The sequence below is a fragment of the Gopherus evgoodei genome, chromosome 9 (genome assembly GCF_007399415.2).
Source record: "Gopherus evgoodei ecotype Sinaloan lineage chromosome 9, rGopEvg1_v1.p, whole genome shotgun sequence".
Taxonomy (NCBI): domain Eukaryota; kingdom Metazoa; phylum Chordata; order Testudines; family Testudinidae; genus Gopherus; species Gopherus evgoodei.
Window position 1 is genome coordinate 108168812 of NC_044330.1, and position 16795 is coordinate 108185606.

General features: G+C 51.1%; 1 protein-coding gene across 6 annotated transcripts in view; it reads left to right on the plus strand.

Moving 5' to 3' along the window:
* MED12 (mediator complex subunit 12) overlaps positions 1 to 16795 on the plus strand; it is a 78102-nt gene that overhangs the window by 42981 nt on the left and 18326 nt on the right. For 2 of the 6 annotated variants that reach the window (XM_030575459.1, XM_030575461.1), the window contains exons 27-41: positions 842 to 1021; positions 1273 to 1344; positions 1680 to 1843; positions 1951 to 2112; positions 2200 to 2311; positions 2568 to 2657; positions 3108 to 3217; positions 3963 to 4098; positions 4340 to 4501; positions 5065 to 5442; positions 5808 to 5958; positions 6231 to 6436; positions 7096 to 7176; positions 7463 to 7680; positions 8877 to 9048. In XM_030575459.1, the coding sequence (XP_030431319.1) occupies positions 842 to 1021; positions 1273 to 1344; positions 1680 to 1843; positions 1951 to 2112; positions 2200 to 2311; positions 2568 to 2657; positions 3108 to 3217; positions 3963 to 4098; positions 4340 to 4501; positions 5065 to 5442; positions 5808 to 5958; positions 6231 to 6436; positions 7096 to 7176; positions 7463 to 7680; positions 8877 to 9048 (2394 nt within the window). Of the gene's footprint in view, positions 1 to 841; positions 1022 to 1272; positions 1345 to 1679; positions 1844 to 1950; positions 2113 to 2199; positions 2312 to 2567; positions 2658 to 3107; positions 3218 to 3962; positions 4099 to 4339; positions 4502 to 5064; positions 5443 to 5807; positions 5959 to 6230; positions 6437 to 6587; positions 7046 to 7095; positions 7177 to 7462; positions 7681 to 8826; positions 9049 to 10924; positions 15160 to 16795 lie in introns of those variants that run through there. The other 4 variants (XM_030575463.1, XM_030575460.1, XM_030575464.1 and 1 more) reach the window with 4 other exon arrangements.

The window sequence follows — 16795 nt, forward strand, 5'->3', positions numbered from 1 at the left end:
TTTTGGATAGAATTTGCGGAGAGAAACTCCAGACAATGGTAAAGACTTCTGAAGTCTTTCAGTCTACTTTAGCTTATCAAAAGGAAGGTTAAGAGTGACTTGATCACAGTCTGTAGGTACCTATGTGGGGAACAACAATTTAATAAGAAGGCTCTTCAATCTAATAGGCCATGATCTAACAAGATCCAATGGTGGAAATTGAAACTAGACAAATTCAGACTAGAAACAAGATGCAAATTTTTAACCGTGAGGGTAACTGACCACTGGAGCAGTTTACCAAGTTTCATGGTGGATTCTCCATCAGTGACCATTTTAAAATCAAGATTGGAAGTTGTTCTAAGATACAATTTAGGTCAACCCCAGACATTGGGCCTGAAGACAGGAGTTAATTCAGGGAAGCCCTGTGGCCCATGTTGTGCAGGAGCTCAGGCTGGATGGTCACAATGGTTCTTTCAGGCCTTAAAATGTATGAATGACTAATGGAACTTTTGGAATTTCTTATGGCGTTAGGGAAGCCTGGCCATAGTGGTGACTGTCTGGAGTTAAGTCTGGCCAATAAACAAACAGCTGCAGCTGTGTTCCTCTGCTGCTGACCTGCCAGGACCAGTTTCCTCTTCTACAGTCAGTGCATCGGACAAGTAAAAGGGCAGTGTCAGCATAATTAGTGAGGAGAAGGGACTTTGGGCCCTACAAGTTGCTAGGGAGGTCCATGTGGATTGAATTTGCTCCCAGATCCTCACCTCAAATTTGAAGAGCAAGCAGTGGGTGCTGTCTTGGCCTGCTCACCTAAACACAGTGCAGGCCATGCACTGACCCTGCTCATCCTGTGCTCACCTTGCAGGAGTGGGTGGGTGAACGATGTCTGAAGTCCCTCTGTGAAGACAGCAATGATTTGCAGGATCCCGTTCTGAGCAGCATCCAGGCCCAGAGACTGATGCAGCTGATCTGTTACCCACATCGACTGCTGGACAATGAGGAGGGAGAGAATCCGCAGCGACAGAGGATTAAACGCATCCTACAGGTGTTGGGGGGATGGGTCCTGCTTGGCTCCATGGAGGGTCCTGCTTGACTCCTTGGTGGGATGAGTGGGGAGGAGAGATCCTGACACATTATTCCCATTAACCTCCATTGCTGGACATGAGCATTCATAACGTCAGTCTCTAAAAGACGTTCACCTACTTGAGGGAAGATTCATCACTGGGGGAGGGGCTGTGTGGGCTGAGGAAGTGGTTGTGAGGTGAGGCTAATTTACAGTGTGTCTGTGTGTTACAGAACTTGGACCAATGGACAATGAGGCAGTCCTCATTGGAGCTGCAGCTCATGATTAAGCAGACAGCAAACAATGTGAGTTGTGTGGTGAGCTCACAGAGCTGCCCTGCATGTTGGATGGGGATCTCTGTGTGTTTCCAAGTTGGGGAATGGACCCCTGGCAGGGAGTGAGAACGTGGGGAACATAAATGGGGGAGGATGCTTGGGGAATGGCTCACCGAGAATGGGTGAGCCACCCAAGGCCAGCAGGCATGAGGTGAGTTTCACTTGCTAGGATTGCGCTGAGCTGTGCTCAGGCGAACAGGCCCTGTTGCTGTGGTCAGCCAGTGCCCCAAGTGCTCTAGAAAGAGGAGAGGTGTTAGGCGGGAGGAGGGGGCCTGCACTCCACTCGACACCTCCACTCTCTCCAGGAGATGAATTCCTTGTTAGAAAACATTGCCAAGGCCACCATTGAGGTGTTCCAGCAGTCAGCAGAGACCAGCTCCGCGAACTCCACTGGAACTGGAGTCAACAGCCTCAGCACTGCGCCTGTGAGCACTGCATCTGCCAGCAATAAAGCCAAACCCATCCTCAGGTAGGTACTGCCCCAGCTCCTCTCTCCCTGGGACAGTGGGATCCTTTGCAGACGGACTTTGAACTATGGGTTGGCTCACTCAGCTTTTTGTCTGCCTTGTGTCACAGTTCCTTGGAGAGGTCAGGAGTGTGGCTGGTGGCCCCACTTATCGCCAAGCTTCCCACATCGGTGCAGGGCCATGTACTTAAAGCTGCTGGAGAAGAGCTAGAGAAAGGACAGCACCTGGGGTCATCGTCCCGCAAAGAGCGAGATCGCCAGAAGCAGAAGAGGTGAGCTCTGGGGAGAGTTCAGGAAGCCCTGGGCAGCCACACCTAGCATTTGGCATTGTCTAGCTCACTTCCTCTTCTTCTTCCCAGCATGTCCCTCCTGAGCCAGCAGCCCTTCCTGTCGCTGGTGCTGACGTGTTTAAAAGGACAGGATGAGCAGCGAGAAGGCCTCCTTACCTCACTCTACAGCCAGGTCCAGCAGGTAGACCCCTTCCCAGCCCCCACAAGAGCTTGGGAACAACAGACCATCCAGATGGATATACCCTGACAGGGTGGCACCCTCCATAGGGAAGGCATCTCCCTCACTCCCTCCATATTGGGGACTGTGGGTGTTTTGGCAGGGCATCTTCTCCGCTTTCCTCCTAGCCCAGACTGTAAGGAGTGGAGAGTTCTAATTGCTCCCTCTGTAGTGCAGGGTCGAGCATGTGAGGTCCTCACCTCTCTTCTAAATCTCCTAGATTGTTACAAACTGGCGGGAAGATCAGTACCAGGATGACTGCAAAGCCAAACAGCTGATGCATGAGGCCTTGAAACTGCGACTGAATCTGGTGAGCAGCAGGAGAAAGGAGGGATAACAGGGAGACCTCCCTTCTAAGGGTGGGCAGGGCCTGATGAAGGTTTCCCTGGCTCTTCTGGGTATAGAGCCATGTGGGGGACGGAATGGATGGAGAGACCTGGCTGTCCTGTCCAGACAGGAGACACCTCTGTGCCAGGACACACACCTTGAACTCTTTCAGAAACGCTCGGTGCAGATTGGTCACAGCATTGCTTCCCTTTTCAACTTGCTGCCAAGCTGGTAGGGGGAGCCACTCCAGAGTCTAAACTGCTCCAGAGCCTACAGCAGGGCACCCCTTTAGCTGGGCTGCCTGGAGCTTGTCCCCCCCTCACCTGCCCATAAGAGGTATCCTGACTTAGCCTCCACTCTCCCTTTTGGGTTCTGGGGTTCCCTGTGTGGCAGGACAGTGCCTGGGCTCTGACTGACTTTTGTTCCCTGGTAGGTTGGGGGGATGTTTGACACAGTTCAGCGCAGCACACAGCAGACAACAGAGTGGGCGGTGCTTCTCCTGGACATCATCAGCAGTGGGACTGTCGACATGCAGTCAAACAAGTAACTGTCTCCTTCAAGTCTGGGAACAGGGCCCCTCCCATGGGGAATCTAGAGTTAGTCCAGTTCCTGTCCTGGTGAGGGCAAGTTGTCCCACCCACATACTTCAGTCCCATGTGGGAGAGCCAGCCCACAAGCACATACAGACCTTTCCTGTGAGAGGGTTGCAGGAACCAGAGACCAGGGATGGCTGAAAGAGACTTAGGAGAAGTAGTGGGCAACTAGTTCCCAGTGCGTAGGCTCAAATGGCAGCCAAAGGGCCCTCACACTCCATGGGCACATGCAGAGCAGGGAGGGGACAGCCCCCTCCCTACATCTGGCACACTGAGCTCATCCAGGCATCGTTATTACTGGAAAGATGCAGAGAAGCTGTGAGGAGCTGAGGGCAGAGCTGAGTGAGTGTGTATGTGGGGGGAACATCAAGCTGTCTTGAGGGTGTGAATGCCAGAGGGGTCACAAGATGCATTGGGATAGTGAGGGGTCTGGGAGGCCGTGGAACAGTTTTCCAGAAGAGGAGATGGGGATTGAAGTCTGGACAGGATGCTATAAGATGTCCTGTGCTGGTGGGTCCAATCCTGCCCATCCCCTGAGGGCATGCTCCAGGTGAGCTAATGGGGCATTGTTCTCTGTGATGGCAGAGGTGTTCATGCAACCCTGCATTTCTGGGTGGTGCTGAGTTGTGGAACTGAAGGGTCTTCCTCTCTGAAGGGTCTTCCCCTGACCTCAGCCTTTCTGCTCTTCCCCTCAGCGAGCTATTCACCACAGTGCTGGACATGCTGAGTGTGCTCATCAATGGCACGCTGGCTGCGGACATGTCCAGCATTTCTCAGGGCAGCATGGAGGAGAACAAGCGAGCATACATGAACCTGGTCAAGAAACTCAGGGTGAGGAGGCCCTGGCCAGTCTGGAGAGCTGGGGAATATGGTGTAGTGTTGGGCACAGAAGGTAGAAGGCAGCAATATAAGAGGGTTTTGAAAAGTGGTTTGTTGGGCATGGGGCGATAGGGCAGTGGTGGTTGTGGGGCAGGGCATTGTGGGGGCGACAGTGATGGTAGGGTTGGTTGCATTGGATGCCACTGTTTGAATGGCTCCTGACGCCTTTGTCTCCACCTCCTGCCTAGTGCAGAAGGAGTTGGGCGACCGACAATCTGACAGCCTGGAGAAAGTGCGACAGCTGCTTCCTCTTCCCAAGCAGACTCGGGACGTCATTACCTGCGAACCTCAGGGATCCCTCATTGACACCAAAGGCAACAAGATTGCTGGCTTTGACTCTATTTTCAAGAAGGAGGCAAGTAGTCCTGTTCCTGGGCCTCTGAGTCATGGCTGCCAGTGCACAGACAGCCTCATGCTGCTCTTGCCTGGAGCCTGTGCTGGTGTCTGAAAGCATCTGGTTTGTTAATCCTCTTGCCAAGTACTGTGTTTTGTGCAGCTGTCCAAAGAGAGCCAGGGCCTTCACACTCAGTGTGGTGTAGCCACATCAGAGAAGGGAAGAGTTAAGGTGTTTTAACCCGTTAATAGTTGCAGGCAGTGTCTTCCAAGACATCACGAGTACTGATGATGATGATTTAAATGTTGGCTCTGTGCCCACGGAGACCCACGACCCATGCCACAGCAGCTTACAGCCTATGTGCCAGCAGGAGACTGGCAGAGGGGGGACGAGAAGGGGTGGGGATATGAACTGAGGAGCAATAGGAGACAATGTGGTGAACATTGTTTCAGAAGAGACAAGACACTGGTCCCTGCTTGATGGAGTGGAGCTGGTGGTATGGGCTCCGTGGCTCCCTGTGCCCTTGCCCAAGGGCTGCTAGTGGCTTGGGGGTTGCTCACTGACTTTCTCGTCTTTCTTTCAAGGGTTTGCAAGTCTCCACGAAGCAGAAGATTTCCCCCTGGGATCTGTTTGAGGGCCTGAAGCACTCAGCACCCCTCTCTTGGGGCTGGTTTGGGACTGTGCGAGTGGATCGTAAGGTGTCCAGGTTCGAGGAGCAGCAGAGGCTCCTGCTGTATCATACACACCTGAAACCCAAGCCCCGCAGCTACTACCTGGAGCCACTGCCACTGCCTCCTGAGGAGGAGGAGCCCCCCACACCTGTGGCCCTAGAGCCAGAGAAGAAGGTTGTAGAGCCAGCCAAGGCTGATAAAACCAGCTCCAATCCTGCCACCTCCACCGAGGAGCGCAAGAAGAAACCGAGCAAGAGCAAGAAACGCAACCAGCCTGCCAACAAAAGCGAGGTAACATGCCTTTTCCCGCCAGCCGTAGACCTGACACAGGGCTGTGCTGCACCCCCAGCCACAGATCTGTTCTTTCTGCTCTGCCTGTGAGGAGCAGGTGGCTAGTGCTTTCCTTTCCGAGAGGCATCAGTGAAACGCTGGACCTCTTCCCAGCATTCCCCAGGAGAGGAGTCTCGCTGGGTTTCTTGAGGAAGAGGCAGTGAGTGTGCCCTCGGCATCCTTGCTAGGGAGAGGAGAGGCTGCTCGTAGCCCTGACTAGCACACAGGGTCTTGTCCCTGTTAGCTTTGTGACTCAGTTGTCCCAGCTGTGAGTTCCTGGAGGCTCCAGGTGTGCTACTCCCTCTCACTCCTCCTTCCTCCTGCAGGATTTTGTGTTGGGCCCTAGCCGAGGAGTCCCCTATGGAGTTGGCATGCCTGCAGACCTCATGCATCATCAGGCTGGGAATTCCATGTCTAGACTGGTATATGGGCAGTCGCCAGTGGGTCTCTATGCCCAGAATCAGCCTCTGCCAGCAGGTAGGTGTAGGGGAGAGGAGAATCTTGCTACCCTGCAGGTAGCAACTTTAAGGAAGTCCTTTTTACGTCATGAGCTTCCTTTTCTGTAGCCTATTCCATCTGACAGGTGAGCGAATGTAAGGACCAGACACAGCTGCCTGGGTTTGGCCTGGCTAGAGACGAATAACCAGCAGAGAGTGCCCCTTAGCAGCTGCTCCTGCCCTAGTGTGGTGGGACAGTGGTGGATTGGATGTGTGTGACTCTGGCCCTTTCTCTTTCTCCTCCTATTGCAGGTGGCCCTCGGCTGGATACCTCATACAGACCTGTACGCGTGCCCCTGGGAAAGCTGGTGCAAAGTCGGCCCTCTTACAGTGGGGTGCTGCCTTCGGGGATGAGTGGCATGATGGGAATTGACCCTTCCTACAAGCCAGCAGTCTACAGACAGCAGCCTCCAGTTTCCCAAGGGCAGCTGCTCCGCCAGCAACTTCAGGCTAAGCTGGTACGGCGGAGCTGTATCCCACCCCTTGCTGCACAGTCGTCCCAGAGCACAGTGGGTCCTGGGTTGTGCTCACTGGTTTTCATTTTCTTATTCATGCTGGAAAACAAACTCCCCAATGCTCTTCCTAACTCTGCATTTCCATCTGCCTCAGGTGGCTGGTGTTTCTATAGCATTTGGCATCCTCTGGGTCCTTGGTCCTTTCCTTCTTTGTGTGCCCACATCATTGATTGAATCAGCCGTGATGGGGAGACTGACGCTGAGAATGAGCTAGTGTCGCTGTGGCTGCAAGGCCAGCAGGGGGCACCAGGCCCAAGTCTGGGGAGGGCAGGGGTTAGTGTCACTGCATCTGTGGGGCTAGCACGGGGCAAGGTAGGGGTTAGTATCACTGTGACTGTGGGGCCAACATATTCTCCAAGGCCTTGTCCCGATTGGAAGGTGAGGTCCCTGCGAGCCTGGTTGCTCACGGCTGGGTCCCATGTGGCCATGACATTCCTGCCAGACTGAGTTGTGGAGAGGACAGGCTGTTGTGTCTGGCCTGGGGGGTTCTGCCAGAGCACTGCTGGGAGGAGCGCACATATGCCCAGAGGATGGCAAAGAGGGAGCTGGATGGTCCTAGGTCTCCGTATTCCTGAGTGTGAATGTCTCGTGCTCCTTTCCAGCAGGGCCAGGGAATGCTGGGGCAGCCGCCAGTGCGCCACATGACCCCTACCCCTTCCTATGGAGCCCTGCAGCCTTCCCAGGTGAGCGGGGCTTTCTCTGGCAGGGAGGAGGGGGATGAAGGGCCAGTGGGTTCAGGCACAGCCAGCACTGTGTGAACTCCTGCTGCAGGGCCCTGTAGCCACCTGGTGTCCCCACTTGCCAACTGTCATGAAAATTCCATTCTCTGGAAGAGAGCGAAGTGGACCATGAGGCCCTGGGTTTCTAATGCTGCCATCTTTGTGTCCCAGTGGGAAATTCCTCCCCACCCCGCCCAAGCACTCCCTCTGTATCCCAGCACATTTAACAAAGGCTTTTTCTTCCCCTCAGGGTTACACACCTTACGTCTCCCATATAGGCCTGCAGCAGCATCCCCCTCAGTCCAGTACAATGGTACCTCCCAACTATTCCAGCCAGCCCTACCAGAATTCCCATCCCAGCTCAAACCCAGCTCTCGTGGATCCTGTAAGACAGATGCAGCAGAGACCAAGTGGCTATGTGCATCAGCAGGCCCCCGGCTACGGCCACGCCCTGGGCAACACGCAGAGGTACCTCCCAACCTGCAGGTGCTGAGCAGTTATTGGTATTGCACAGGGAACTTCTCCAATGTAACTGCTTAGACAGGACTGGCAGATAGGGGCCTGTGGCCCCAGGGCTATGGCTCTGGTGCTGTAGCATTCAGCATCTTGGAATCCTTTGTGCCTCCTGACCTGATGGTCTTAACCAGTTCTTTGTCAGACCCAGAAAGATATTACAGCCAGGAGGGAATTCAGTGAGTAGCATGGGGAGAGATGCGTATAAACCCCAAGCAGGGAGAGGGGTTAAGAGGCTGTGACCAGTAGGGAGGGATCAAATTAAGAAAGGGGGAATATAGGCTGAAGGATAGAGAAATCATTAACCACAGATTTGGACCTGACCCCAGAGGAGAAGGGCTGGGGCCCCAGTCACTCTCAAACAGGTGGCTCTGGCCAGGGAATCATTGCCCCAGGGGAACGGCTGGGTGCTTTGTCACTCCCTGAGCAGGGAATGGATCTGGCTGGGAGTTTGTCCATCCCCCCAGGGGGAAAGCATTGGATGCAACATCGTTCTCCACTAGGGGGCTGGATACAGCCAGGAAATTGTCCCCAGGAGCAGGGCTCGGAGTCCTGTTGCTTGAGACTTTTTAACCTACACTGGACAAACCTTTGAAAAAGTACAGGGAGAGTCCTGCATACAAGTCTAGTTGAGAGGGTGCATGGGTCCCAGTGAGTGTTCTGGGCTCTCTGAATTGGTGATGTGGGAGGTTCTGGTTCTGGCCGTGCTTGCTCTGATGCATTTGGTTTTCTTAGGGCAGGTCTTCACTACCTGCCGGATCGGTGGGTAGTGATTAATCTATCAGGGGTCAATTTATTGCATCTAGTGTAGACGCAATAAAATCGATCCCCAATCGCACTCCCCGTCGACTCCAGGACTCCAGCTCGCGAGAGGCGGAAGCGGAATCGACGGGGGAGCGGCAGCGGTTGACTCACCGCCATCTTCATGGCCAGGTTAAGTTGAGCTAAGATACGCCGACTTCAGCTACGCTATTTGCATAGCTGAAGTTGCGTTTCTTATGTCAACCGCCCTGCTAGTGTAGACCTGGGCTGGTCGACCCCCACCGCTAGTGGAGACCTGAGAAGATCAGGCTGGGTTTAGGGAGGCTCCTCTCTCTCCAGGCTTTGTCCGGATCCACAAGAGCCACAGATCCTTCTCCTTGTTGTGTAAGGTTTCCTCATCAGTCGGTACAGCAAGCGCCTATGATGAGCGGGATGAATCATATGAGTGCACAAGGGGTTCCATCAGGAATCCGACCCAGTCAGATATTACCTGAGCAGCAGCAGCAGCAGCAGCAGTACCTGAGGCAGCAGCAGCAGCAGCAACAACAGCAGATGCTGAGGGTAAGTGAAGGCCTGCTTCTTTTTTTCACCTTCTCTCACATCATCTGAAGAGCCGGAGTTGAGGGGTGGAGGGCCTGTCAAGCACCACTAGCCTAGATGTGTCCTCAGATCGCTGCAGTACTCGTCATTACCAGCAGGGGGAGCTGATGACAGCAGGGGTGCTCTCTGTTACTCTTGTGTGATAGGCGACTAAGATGCCTGTTCGGCTGCTTCTTTGCTAATCTCTCTCCTGAGAAGATGTTCTCCCTTCCTAGGAATTGTGTGCTCCTGGTGTAGAGACCTGGGGGCATTGCTTTGCTATCACTTTCAAGTCATTTGACATACATAGTAGAAAAATCAGGAACTAGAAAAATCTGTTGGGTCTGCTGATCTGCTCCCCACTGCTCTTCGCTCTAGCTGAGCCTTTGAAATACTGGCAGAAGTTTGGCTCACAAAACAGTTAGTGTTGCAGTGGTGCTAAGCTCTGAGCTTTACTGATACGTCACTGCTCAGTGCTGCTTCATGCAATGAGTTGTAGCCATGCCAGTGCCAGGGTATTACAGAGATAAGGTAGGTGAGGTCATATCTTTTACTGGACTCACTTCTGTTGGTGAGTGAAAGAAGCTTTTGAGCCACACACAGCAGGTGGCTCAAAAGCTTGTGTCACTCACCACTTGAAGTTGGTCCAGTAAAAGATATTCTCTCACCCACCTTGTCTCTCCAGTGATGCTTTAGACTTTCTTTGTCAGCCAGATGTGTCCAGGCTTCTCAGGGAACCTCTTTAACTGGAGATCTCCTCCCAACCTGAGGCGAGGGCAGGACTTTTCCATATAGGAGATGTTATAGGGTCCTGTAGCTAGAATGGAAATGACTACAGTGATTGTAATTCCCACCTGTAGTGAGCTTAGTCTGAGTCTGTGGGTACATTCCTATTTCACTTATTCTGAAATGAGCGTGTGCACAGTCCTGCCCAAAAGCACAGGGATGGGCATTAAAGGCAACTAAATTGTTTCATTGACAGTTTATATGTAGATGAGGCTGAGCCCTTTGGCTTTTTCCAGTGTGATGTATCCCAGGTAGACCTTAGTGAGGCTTCCAGTCTTGCCTTTGAGAGGCTTTCCCATGGACTAGGAGATTTCATTATTACAAAATGTCCCCTAATATTCAGTTTTTATTTCCTTTTGGCGGTTGTTAACTGCAAAGGGCTCCTCACTTGTTCCTTGTATGCAGTCTTACAGTAGACAGTGATGTGCGAATTTTAGGTGAGCCCTCAGATAGAACTTATCTTGGTTTAAGAGTATTTGTGTGTTAATGAAAGTGGATTATTCCCTGGATTTAGAGTAGGGTTTGATGAATATTGGATGCATGACATAGATGACACAGTAACATAGGTATTAACACACCTGCTCCTGAAATAGTAGAAATCGATTGAGAATTGCAAGGGAAATTTTACTTTAAACAATGAATTTTGGGGGCTACTGGGTTCAAGTGAACTGTATTCCCTAACTGACTGTAAGGTCTACTACTTCTTCAAGTAGTGTCCCTTATGGGTGTCTGCTGTAGGTTTATCTGAATTCCTGCGCTGCTGATCAGAGAATTTGGTAGCTGTGTCCGTTTGGCCCAAGCATGCACACTCCCCCTCCCCAGTCTGCCACAGGGCTAAGCTTTGCAGGGGCAAAACCTCCCCGGTTCCTTCTCAGCTGCTCTTGGCTAGAGATGGAGCTTTAGCAGTCCGTCAGTGGATCATTACTTTCTATAGAATTGCTAATTGTTTCTCTAATCTTTTAGAGCCCTCTTTTCTTTTTCACTCCTTTATTTTTTATTTATTTAGCTAAAAAAAAACAATAAACTTTACTTTAGACTTAGTTTTTCTTCTACCCCCTCCCCCACGCATCAGGGGTTCCCTTCTCCTCCCCCCCGGAACAGGGTATGCCTGGTTCACCGGACTTCAAGAAGTGTCTCAGTTGCAAAGAATCTATCCCAGTGACTGACTGACACACCTTCTCAGTGCGTCTGCTGTCTCAAAGAGAACCACATCCCACAGAAGTATAGTTTATGCCAGCAATTAAAACACAGATCTAGAAAGGATAGAGAACCGAGTCTCAAGCGTCTTCTAATGGAAGCAGCCCTCCAACCACTCTCGGAGTTGCACCAAGACTCTGGACAGTAGGAATTCTCACTGCAACCCTCTGCATCTGAGGTGGTGAGCCTAAGAAGTCACCACGAGCCACTCTCACAAGGCCTCTGAGAAGAGGACCAGTAGTCCCGACAGTGAGCCCTGATGAAGCCAAAAACTATCTCAGCTTGCTCGGTATCGTTGGTACCGAATCCTGTACCAGGGGCTTGCATGGTACTTACCACCCCAGCAGAACATCTGGGACTGCCTAAGGACCGATGGACACAGGCAAGGAATCATTGGTACTGCCTGGGCACAAGAAAACTAAAGAATCCACCCTGGAGAAGGCTTCTGAGGTGCAGAGCTCAATGTTGGTACCATCACGCCAGGCACTGGCAGATGGCGCAATCAGGACAGCATTGCCAACCCCTTCGGTGCAGACATCTCAGCACCGCTAAATGCTATTGGTACTAGTGTCTGCAGCACCACCAGATTTCCAGTACACAACAGATGTTTTGGTGTTTGACGCACTGGACTCACCTCTACTCGGTACCGGGGCCTGAGCACTGAGTCCACCCAGAGCTCCAGGCTCATCAGTGACATCATGCCATGCACCCCCATTTTTGAGTGCTGAGTCGGATAGTGAGCAAGAGGACGTAGTCTCCCACCACTCCTTTCATGCACCCTATGGTAACCATTTCCAGTATGGACCTCAACTATATGGCCCCTCTGACCTCGAGCCTCCTTGGTATGGGCAGCCATGGTACCAACCTCCAGGGCCTTTCCCACCCTCTCAATGGCCTTATTGGGATCCTTGGCAGGCACAGAGACACCATGTCTCCCATGGCTCTAGCTTGGCCTATCAGGAACCTATGAGATACCCACTGCATTGAGGGCATCCAAGCCTCCAGAATAGTCAGGAGGGAACAAGAGGCTGAAGTCGAGGAGGAGATTCCCCCCCCCCCCCCGACCAACTTCTCATTTTCATTACCAGATGAGACAGCGATGCCCCCTTCTCCATTGTTGGCAGATGATTTCAAGCTTTTCCAGGAGCTAGCTCATAGGGTGGCAGATGCATTACAACTACAATTACAAGAGGTGACCGAGTCACACCATAAACTATTGGACATTTTATTTAGACCCTGTCAAACTCATATGGCAGACCCTGGCATCGGTCCCACTGACATGCCAGTGGGCTGATAAAAAGTGTTACATACCGGCAAAAGACACAGAATTTCTCTTCTCCCTCACCCCACCCCACCCCGCCTAATTCAATCATTGTGGACATGCTGAGCTCAAGAGGCCATCAGCATCATCTGAAATCTGGCCCCTATGACTGGGACTGGAAGCGCCTCTATCTTTTGGGGAGAAAAATATACTCATCAGCACTTTACAGTTCTGTATTGCAAACTATCAACCCTTAATGGCAAAATATGATTACATCAACTACTCAAAATTCAGGTCCTTTATTGAGCAGCTCCCAGATTCTCACAAGGACCAATTCAAAGCCATAATTAACGGAGGCCAGCAAGTGGCAAAGATGTCACTCCAGTCTGCACTCGATGCAGCTGACACGACAGCACGTTCCATCTTCACTGCTGTCGCGATGAGATGAGTTTCTTGTCTCCAGTTATTCGGTTTCCCCAAAGAAGTGCAAACAACCATAGATGACCTTCTCTTTAAAGATACAAAGCTCTTTATGGAAAAGACGGACACTTCCCTTCACACACTAAAAGATTCCAGGGCTACTCTTTGATTGCTCAGAATCTACACACCTTTGTTTCGCTCACTTGTCAAAATATTCATCTCAATGCTTGTATGAACTCCCAATAAAGAAGTCCAGGTTCTCCAAACAGAAATCTTCAGGCCCTCAACCTACTTCTTCCTAGCTATCCATCTCAAAATGACAGTTTTGTTGGGTTGGTTGAGGTGCCATCAGACCAATCTCTTCAATATTATCCAATGTTTGAAAACCCCTCTCATCCCTATGGATGCCTGCATCTTGATCCATTCTGCAGCACCTGGGAACGGATAACCTCTGACAAATGAGTACTGGAGATTATTTGAGATTGGTACTCCATCTGTTTCCCCTCCCCCCCAAACACCCTTCTGCATCCCTCTTCAGTGACCCTTCTCATAAGAAACTATTATGACAAGGGAGAGACCATCTCCCCAGTGCAGGATCCATAAAACCAGTACATCTAAGACGCAAAGACTTTTATTCGCTATTATCTGATACCCAAGAAAATGCAAAGTTGGAGACCCATACTATACCTCAGGGTGCTCAACAAATATGTCATGGCTCAGAAGTTCAAAAGGGTCCCTTTATTATTCCATCATTAGAAAAAGGTGACTGGTTCATGTCCCTTGACCTCCAAGATGCGTACTTTCACATTTCAATCATACTGTGTCACAGAAGATATCTCAGATTGACACTAAGCCAGGATCACTACCAGTATAGAGTACTCCCTTTTGCTCTCTCATTGGCCCCCAGAGTAGTCTTCAAGATCCTGTTTGTGGTGGCAGCTCACCTACATTCCCAGGGCATTATGATCTACCCTTACCTGGACGATTGTCTGTTCAGGGTGCATTTTTTCATTAAAACCCAGTGAGTTACCAGTATCGCTCTGGATCTGTTCAAGAATCTGGACCTACAAATCAATGCAAAAAATCAACATTAATACTGGTACAGAGACTAGAATTCATAGGAGCCAATGTTGATTATGAGCAAGAGCGCTTCTCCCACAATACAGGTTCTTCAGTCTGTCCACACTTATAGAGACAGTGCACTCCAGCCCTCAAATATTGGCTTCAACTTCTGGGGCACATGGCCACAGGCACACAGATGATAGCTCAGGCCAGACTTCACATGAGATGCCTTCAATTATAGTTCCATTCAGTTTACAGACCAAACAAAGACAATATAAATAAACTCTTATTGATTCCCACCAAAATCAAACAATCCTTGGATCCATGGAAAGACCAGCAAACGCCTGGATGGGAATCCCGTTCACTCAGCCTTCCCCATCACTATTTCTCACCACTGATGCATGACTGATAGGATGGGGCGCACATCTCAACGATCTCACAGTGCAGGACAAATGGTCTTCCTCCGAGACGTGTCTTAACATCAATCTACTCAAAGTTAGAGCAGTCAGGAACGTGTGTGTTCGTTTCCTTCTGCTGATCGGAGGCACATGCACAAAGGTCATGACGGACAATGTAGCATGCATGTATTACATAAACCATCAAGAAAGCACCAGTGGAAGCACTAAAGCTATGGAAGTGGTTTATTTCCTACAATGTTACAATATCAGCAGCTTAACTACCAAGAATACACAACACGATAGCGGACAGTCTCAGCTGCAAATTCCCACACAACCACAAGTGGGAGATAGACTCAGTGGTACTCTGACATATTCCGACAATGAGGGACACGGATAATAGCCTTGTTTGCTACTTACCAGAACAAGAAGTGTCCGTGGTACTGCTCCAGAGTGGCCATTGGCCAGCACTCTATGGGGGATGCAAGAGCCTTCTTTCCACCTTTCTCCCTTTTCCTCTATTGCTGAAATTCCTGTTGAAAATAAAAAGAGAAAGCAAACATCATACCGATTGCTCCCACCTGACCCAAACAAACATGGTACCCTTACCTGTCACAACTGGTGCTGTGTCCGCCAATGACTCTTCCAACAACTCCTTACCTCCTCTTGTAGAATGAGAGAAACATTTTCCATCCCAACTTATGGATACTACGGCTCAAAGCCTGGTTCTTTCATGGTTCCAACACATAGAAACATCATGCTCTGAAGAGGTACAGGAAGTGTTATTGCACACTAGGAAAGTGGCTACCCATCGTACTTACCTATAGAAGTGGACTAGATTCCAGATCTGGTGCCAGTTCAAGAGAGTTACCCTGGATGCAGCCACTCTACCTGTAGTCCTAAACAGTGTTCCATCTAATTTTTCCCACATGTGTACGGAATGAATTTTGTTATGTGCACCGATATGGTCAAAGATATAGATCAAAGCAGATTACCTAGCAAATAAACAAAAAACACAAATTAAGCTTAATATACTAAATAGATTGGATATGAATTAGCAGATTCTCACCCTAAGAGATGATACAAGCAGGTTGCAGAGTCTTAAGGGGCAAGTTGCACTTGCTTTACAGCTTGGAATCCCCAGGTGTTTCATACACAGGCTAGAAATCCCTTTAGCCTTGGTCCAGTACTTCCTCCAGTTCAGTCTTTGTTCCTCAGATGTTTCCAGGAATCTTCCTGTGTGAGGAGTGAAGAACTCCAGATGATGTCACTCCCTGCCTCATATAGCTTTTGCCTCATATAGCTTTTGCATATGGTAGCAACCCTTTGTTCCAAAGGTTGGTTCCCAGACCAGTCTGTGGAAAAATACTGACATCCCAAGATGGAGACCAGCATCATGGGGCCTGGTCACATGTCCTTGTATAGTCATAGCAGCCATCACTCACAGGCTGTCTGTGTTCTCAGTAAGGCTCACCAGGTGGGAGATAAGCTTCTCTTAATGCCTATTGCTCTCCCTAATGGCACATTCACCTGAATAGGCCCTTTCCAACCAGCTTTCTAGACTGAAAGCATCTTGTCTAGTGGGTGTTACCCAGGTGTAACGACATTTGAAATGTAGATACATAGTCCACATTCATAACAAAAATGATACACGCATACAAATAGAACAATCATATTAAGCAAATCATACCTTTTCCAATGACACCTTACATGACTTACCTTGCATAAAATGCATCATAATTATGCTATAACCATATGTAAGCGGGTGTGGCCGGGGCTTGACCCTCTCCGGTGAGGAGGGGAGCCACGCCAGCCAACTCCACTCTAGTTGGTCCGGGAAACTAACCCAACGGTCCTTGCAGTGCTTGTCCGTCCGGCGGGCAAGGGGCTGAAGCCCTCCGGCAGGGCTGCTGTACCAGCCACTCAGCGCCGGGCCCTACGCCAAGGCGGACAGCAAACACAGAGTCAGTAAGCTCAGGCCTGGGTCAGGACTGAGTAGTACTAGCAATAGATTAAGGCCCAGCCCTTGGTCAGGGCGGGGCAGCAAACGCTGAGTCAGTAAGCTCAGGCTCTGGCCTCCTCCGGCCACGGAGAAGGGGAGTCTGCCACCCAGGAGTTGGGTGGCAGGGGGGACGCAGGCCCTCCCACTCCACTGCATCCCAGCCTGGGGCCCTAACAGCAGCTATCACTCTGCTGGTCAGTCAGTGAGGATCCTGACTGCAACACACTGACATAGGCGCCGGCAACTCCACAGCCTGACTGGGGTCAGCTGCCCCCAGGCTGCTTCCGTACTCCCCCTCGGGACCTACCTGGGTTCTAACGTCGGCCTCTGAAGGGTCCACGAGCATAGGCTCATCGCGACCAGGGCTGGGTAGTGGGTCCGGGAGTTCCTCGGGATAACAAGGCCAGAGTAGCGCCGGCGGCTCCTCCGGGTAGCAGCAGGCACGGGGAAGCCTCGTCGGCTCCTCCGGGTAGCAGGGGCGGGGTAGCGCCGGCTGCTCCTTTGGGCAGCAGGGGGCAGGGTAGCACCGGTGGCTCCTCCAGATAGCGAGCACGGGGAAGTTCAGGCAGCTCCTCCAGATAGCGAGCCCGGGGAAGCTCAGGCAGC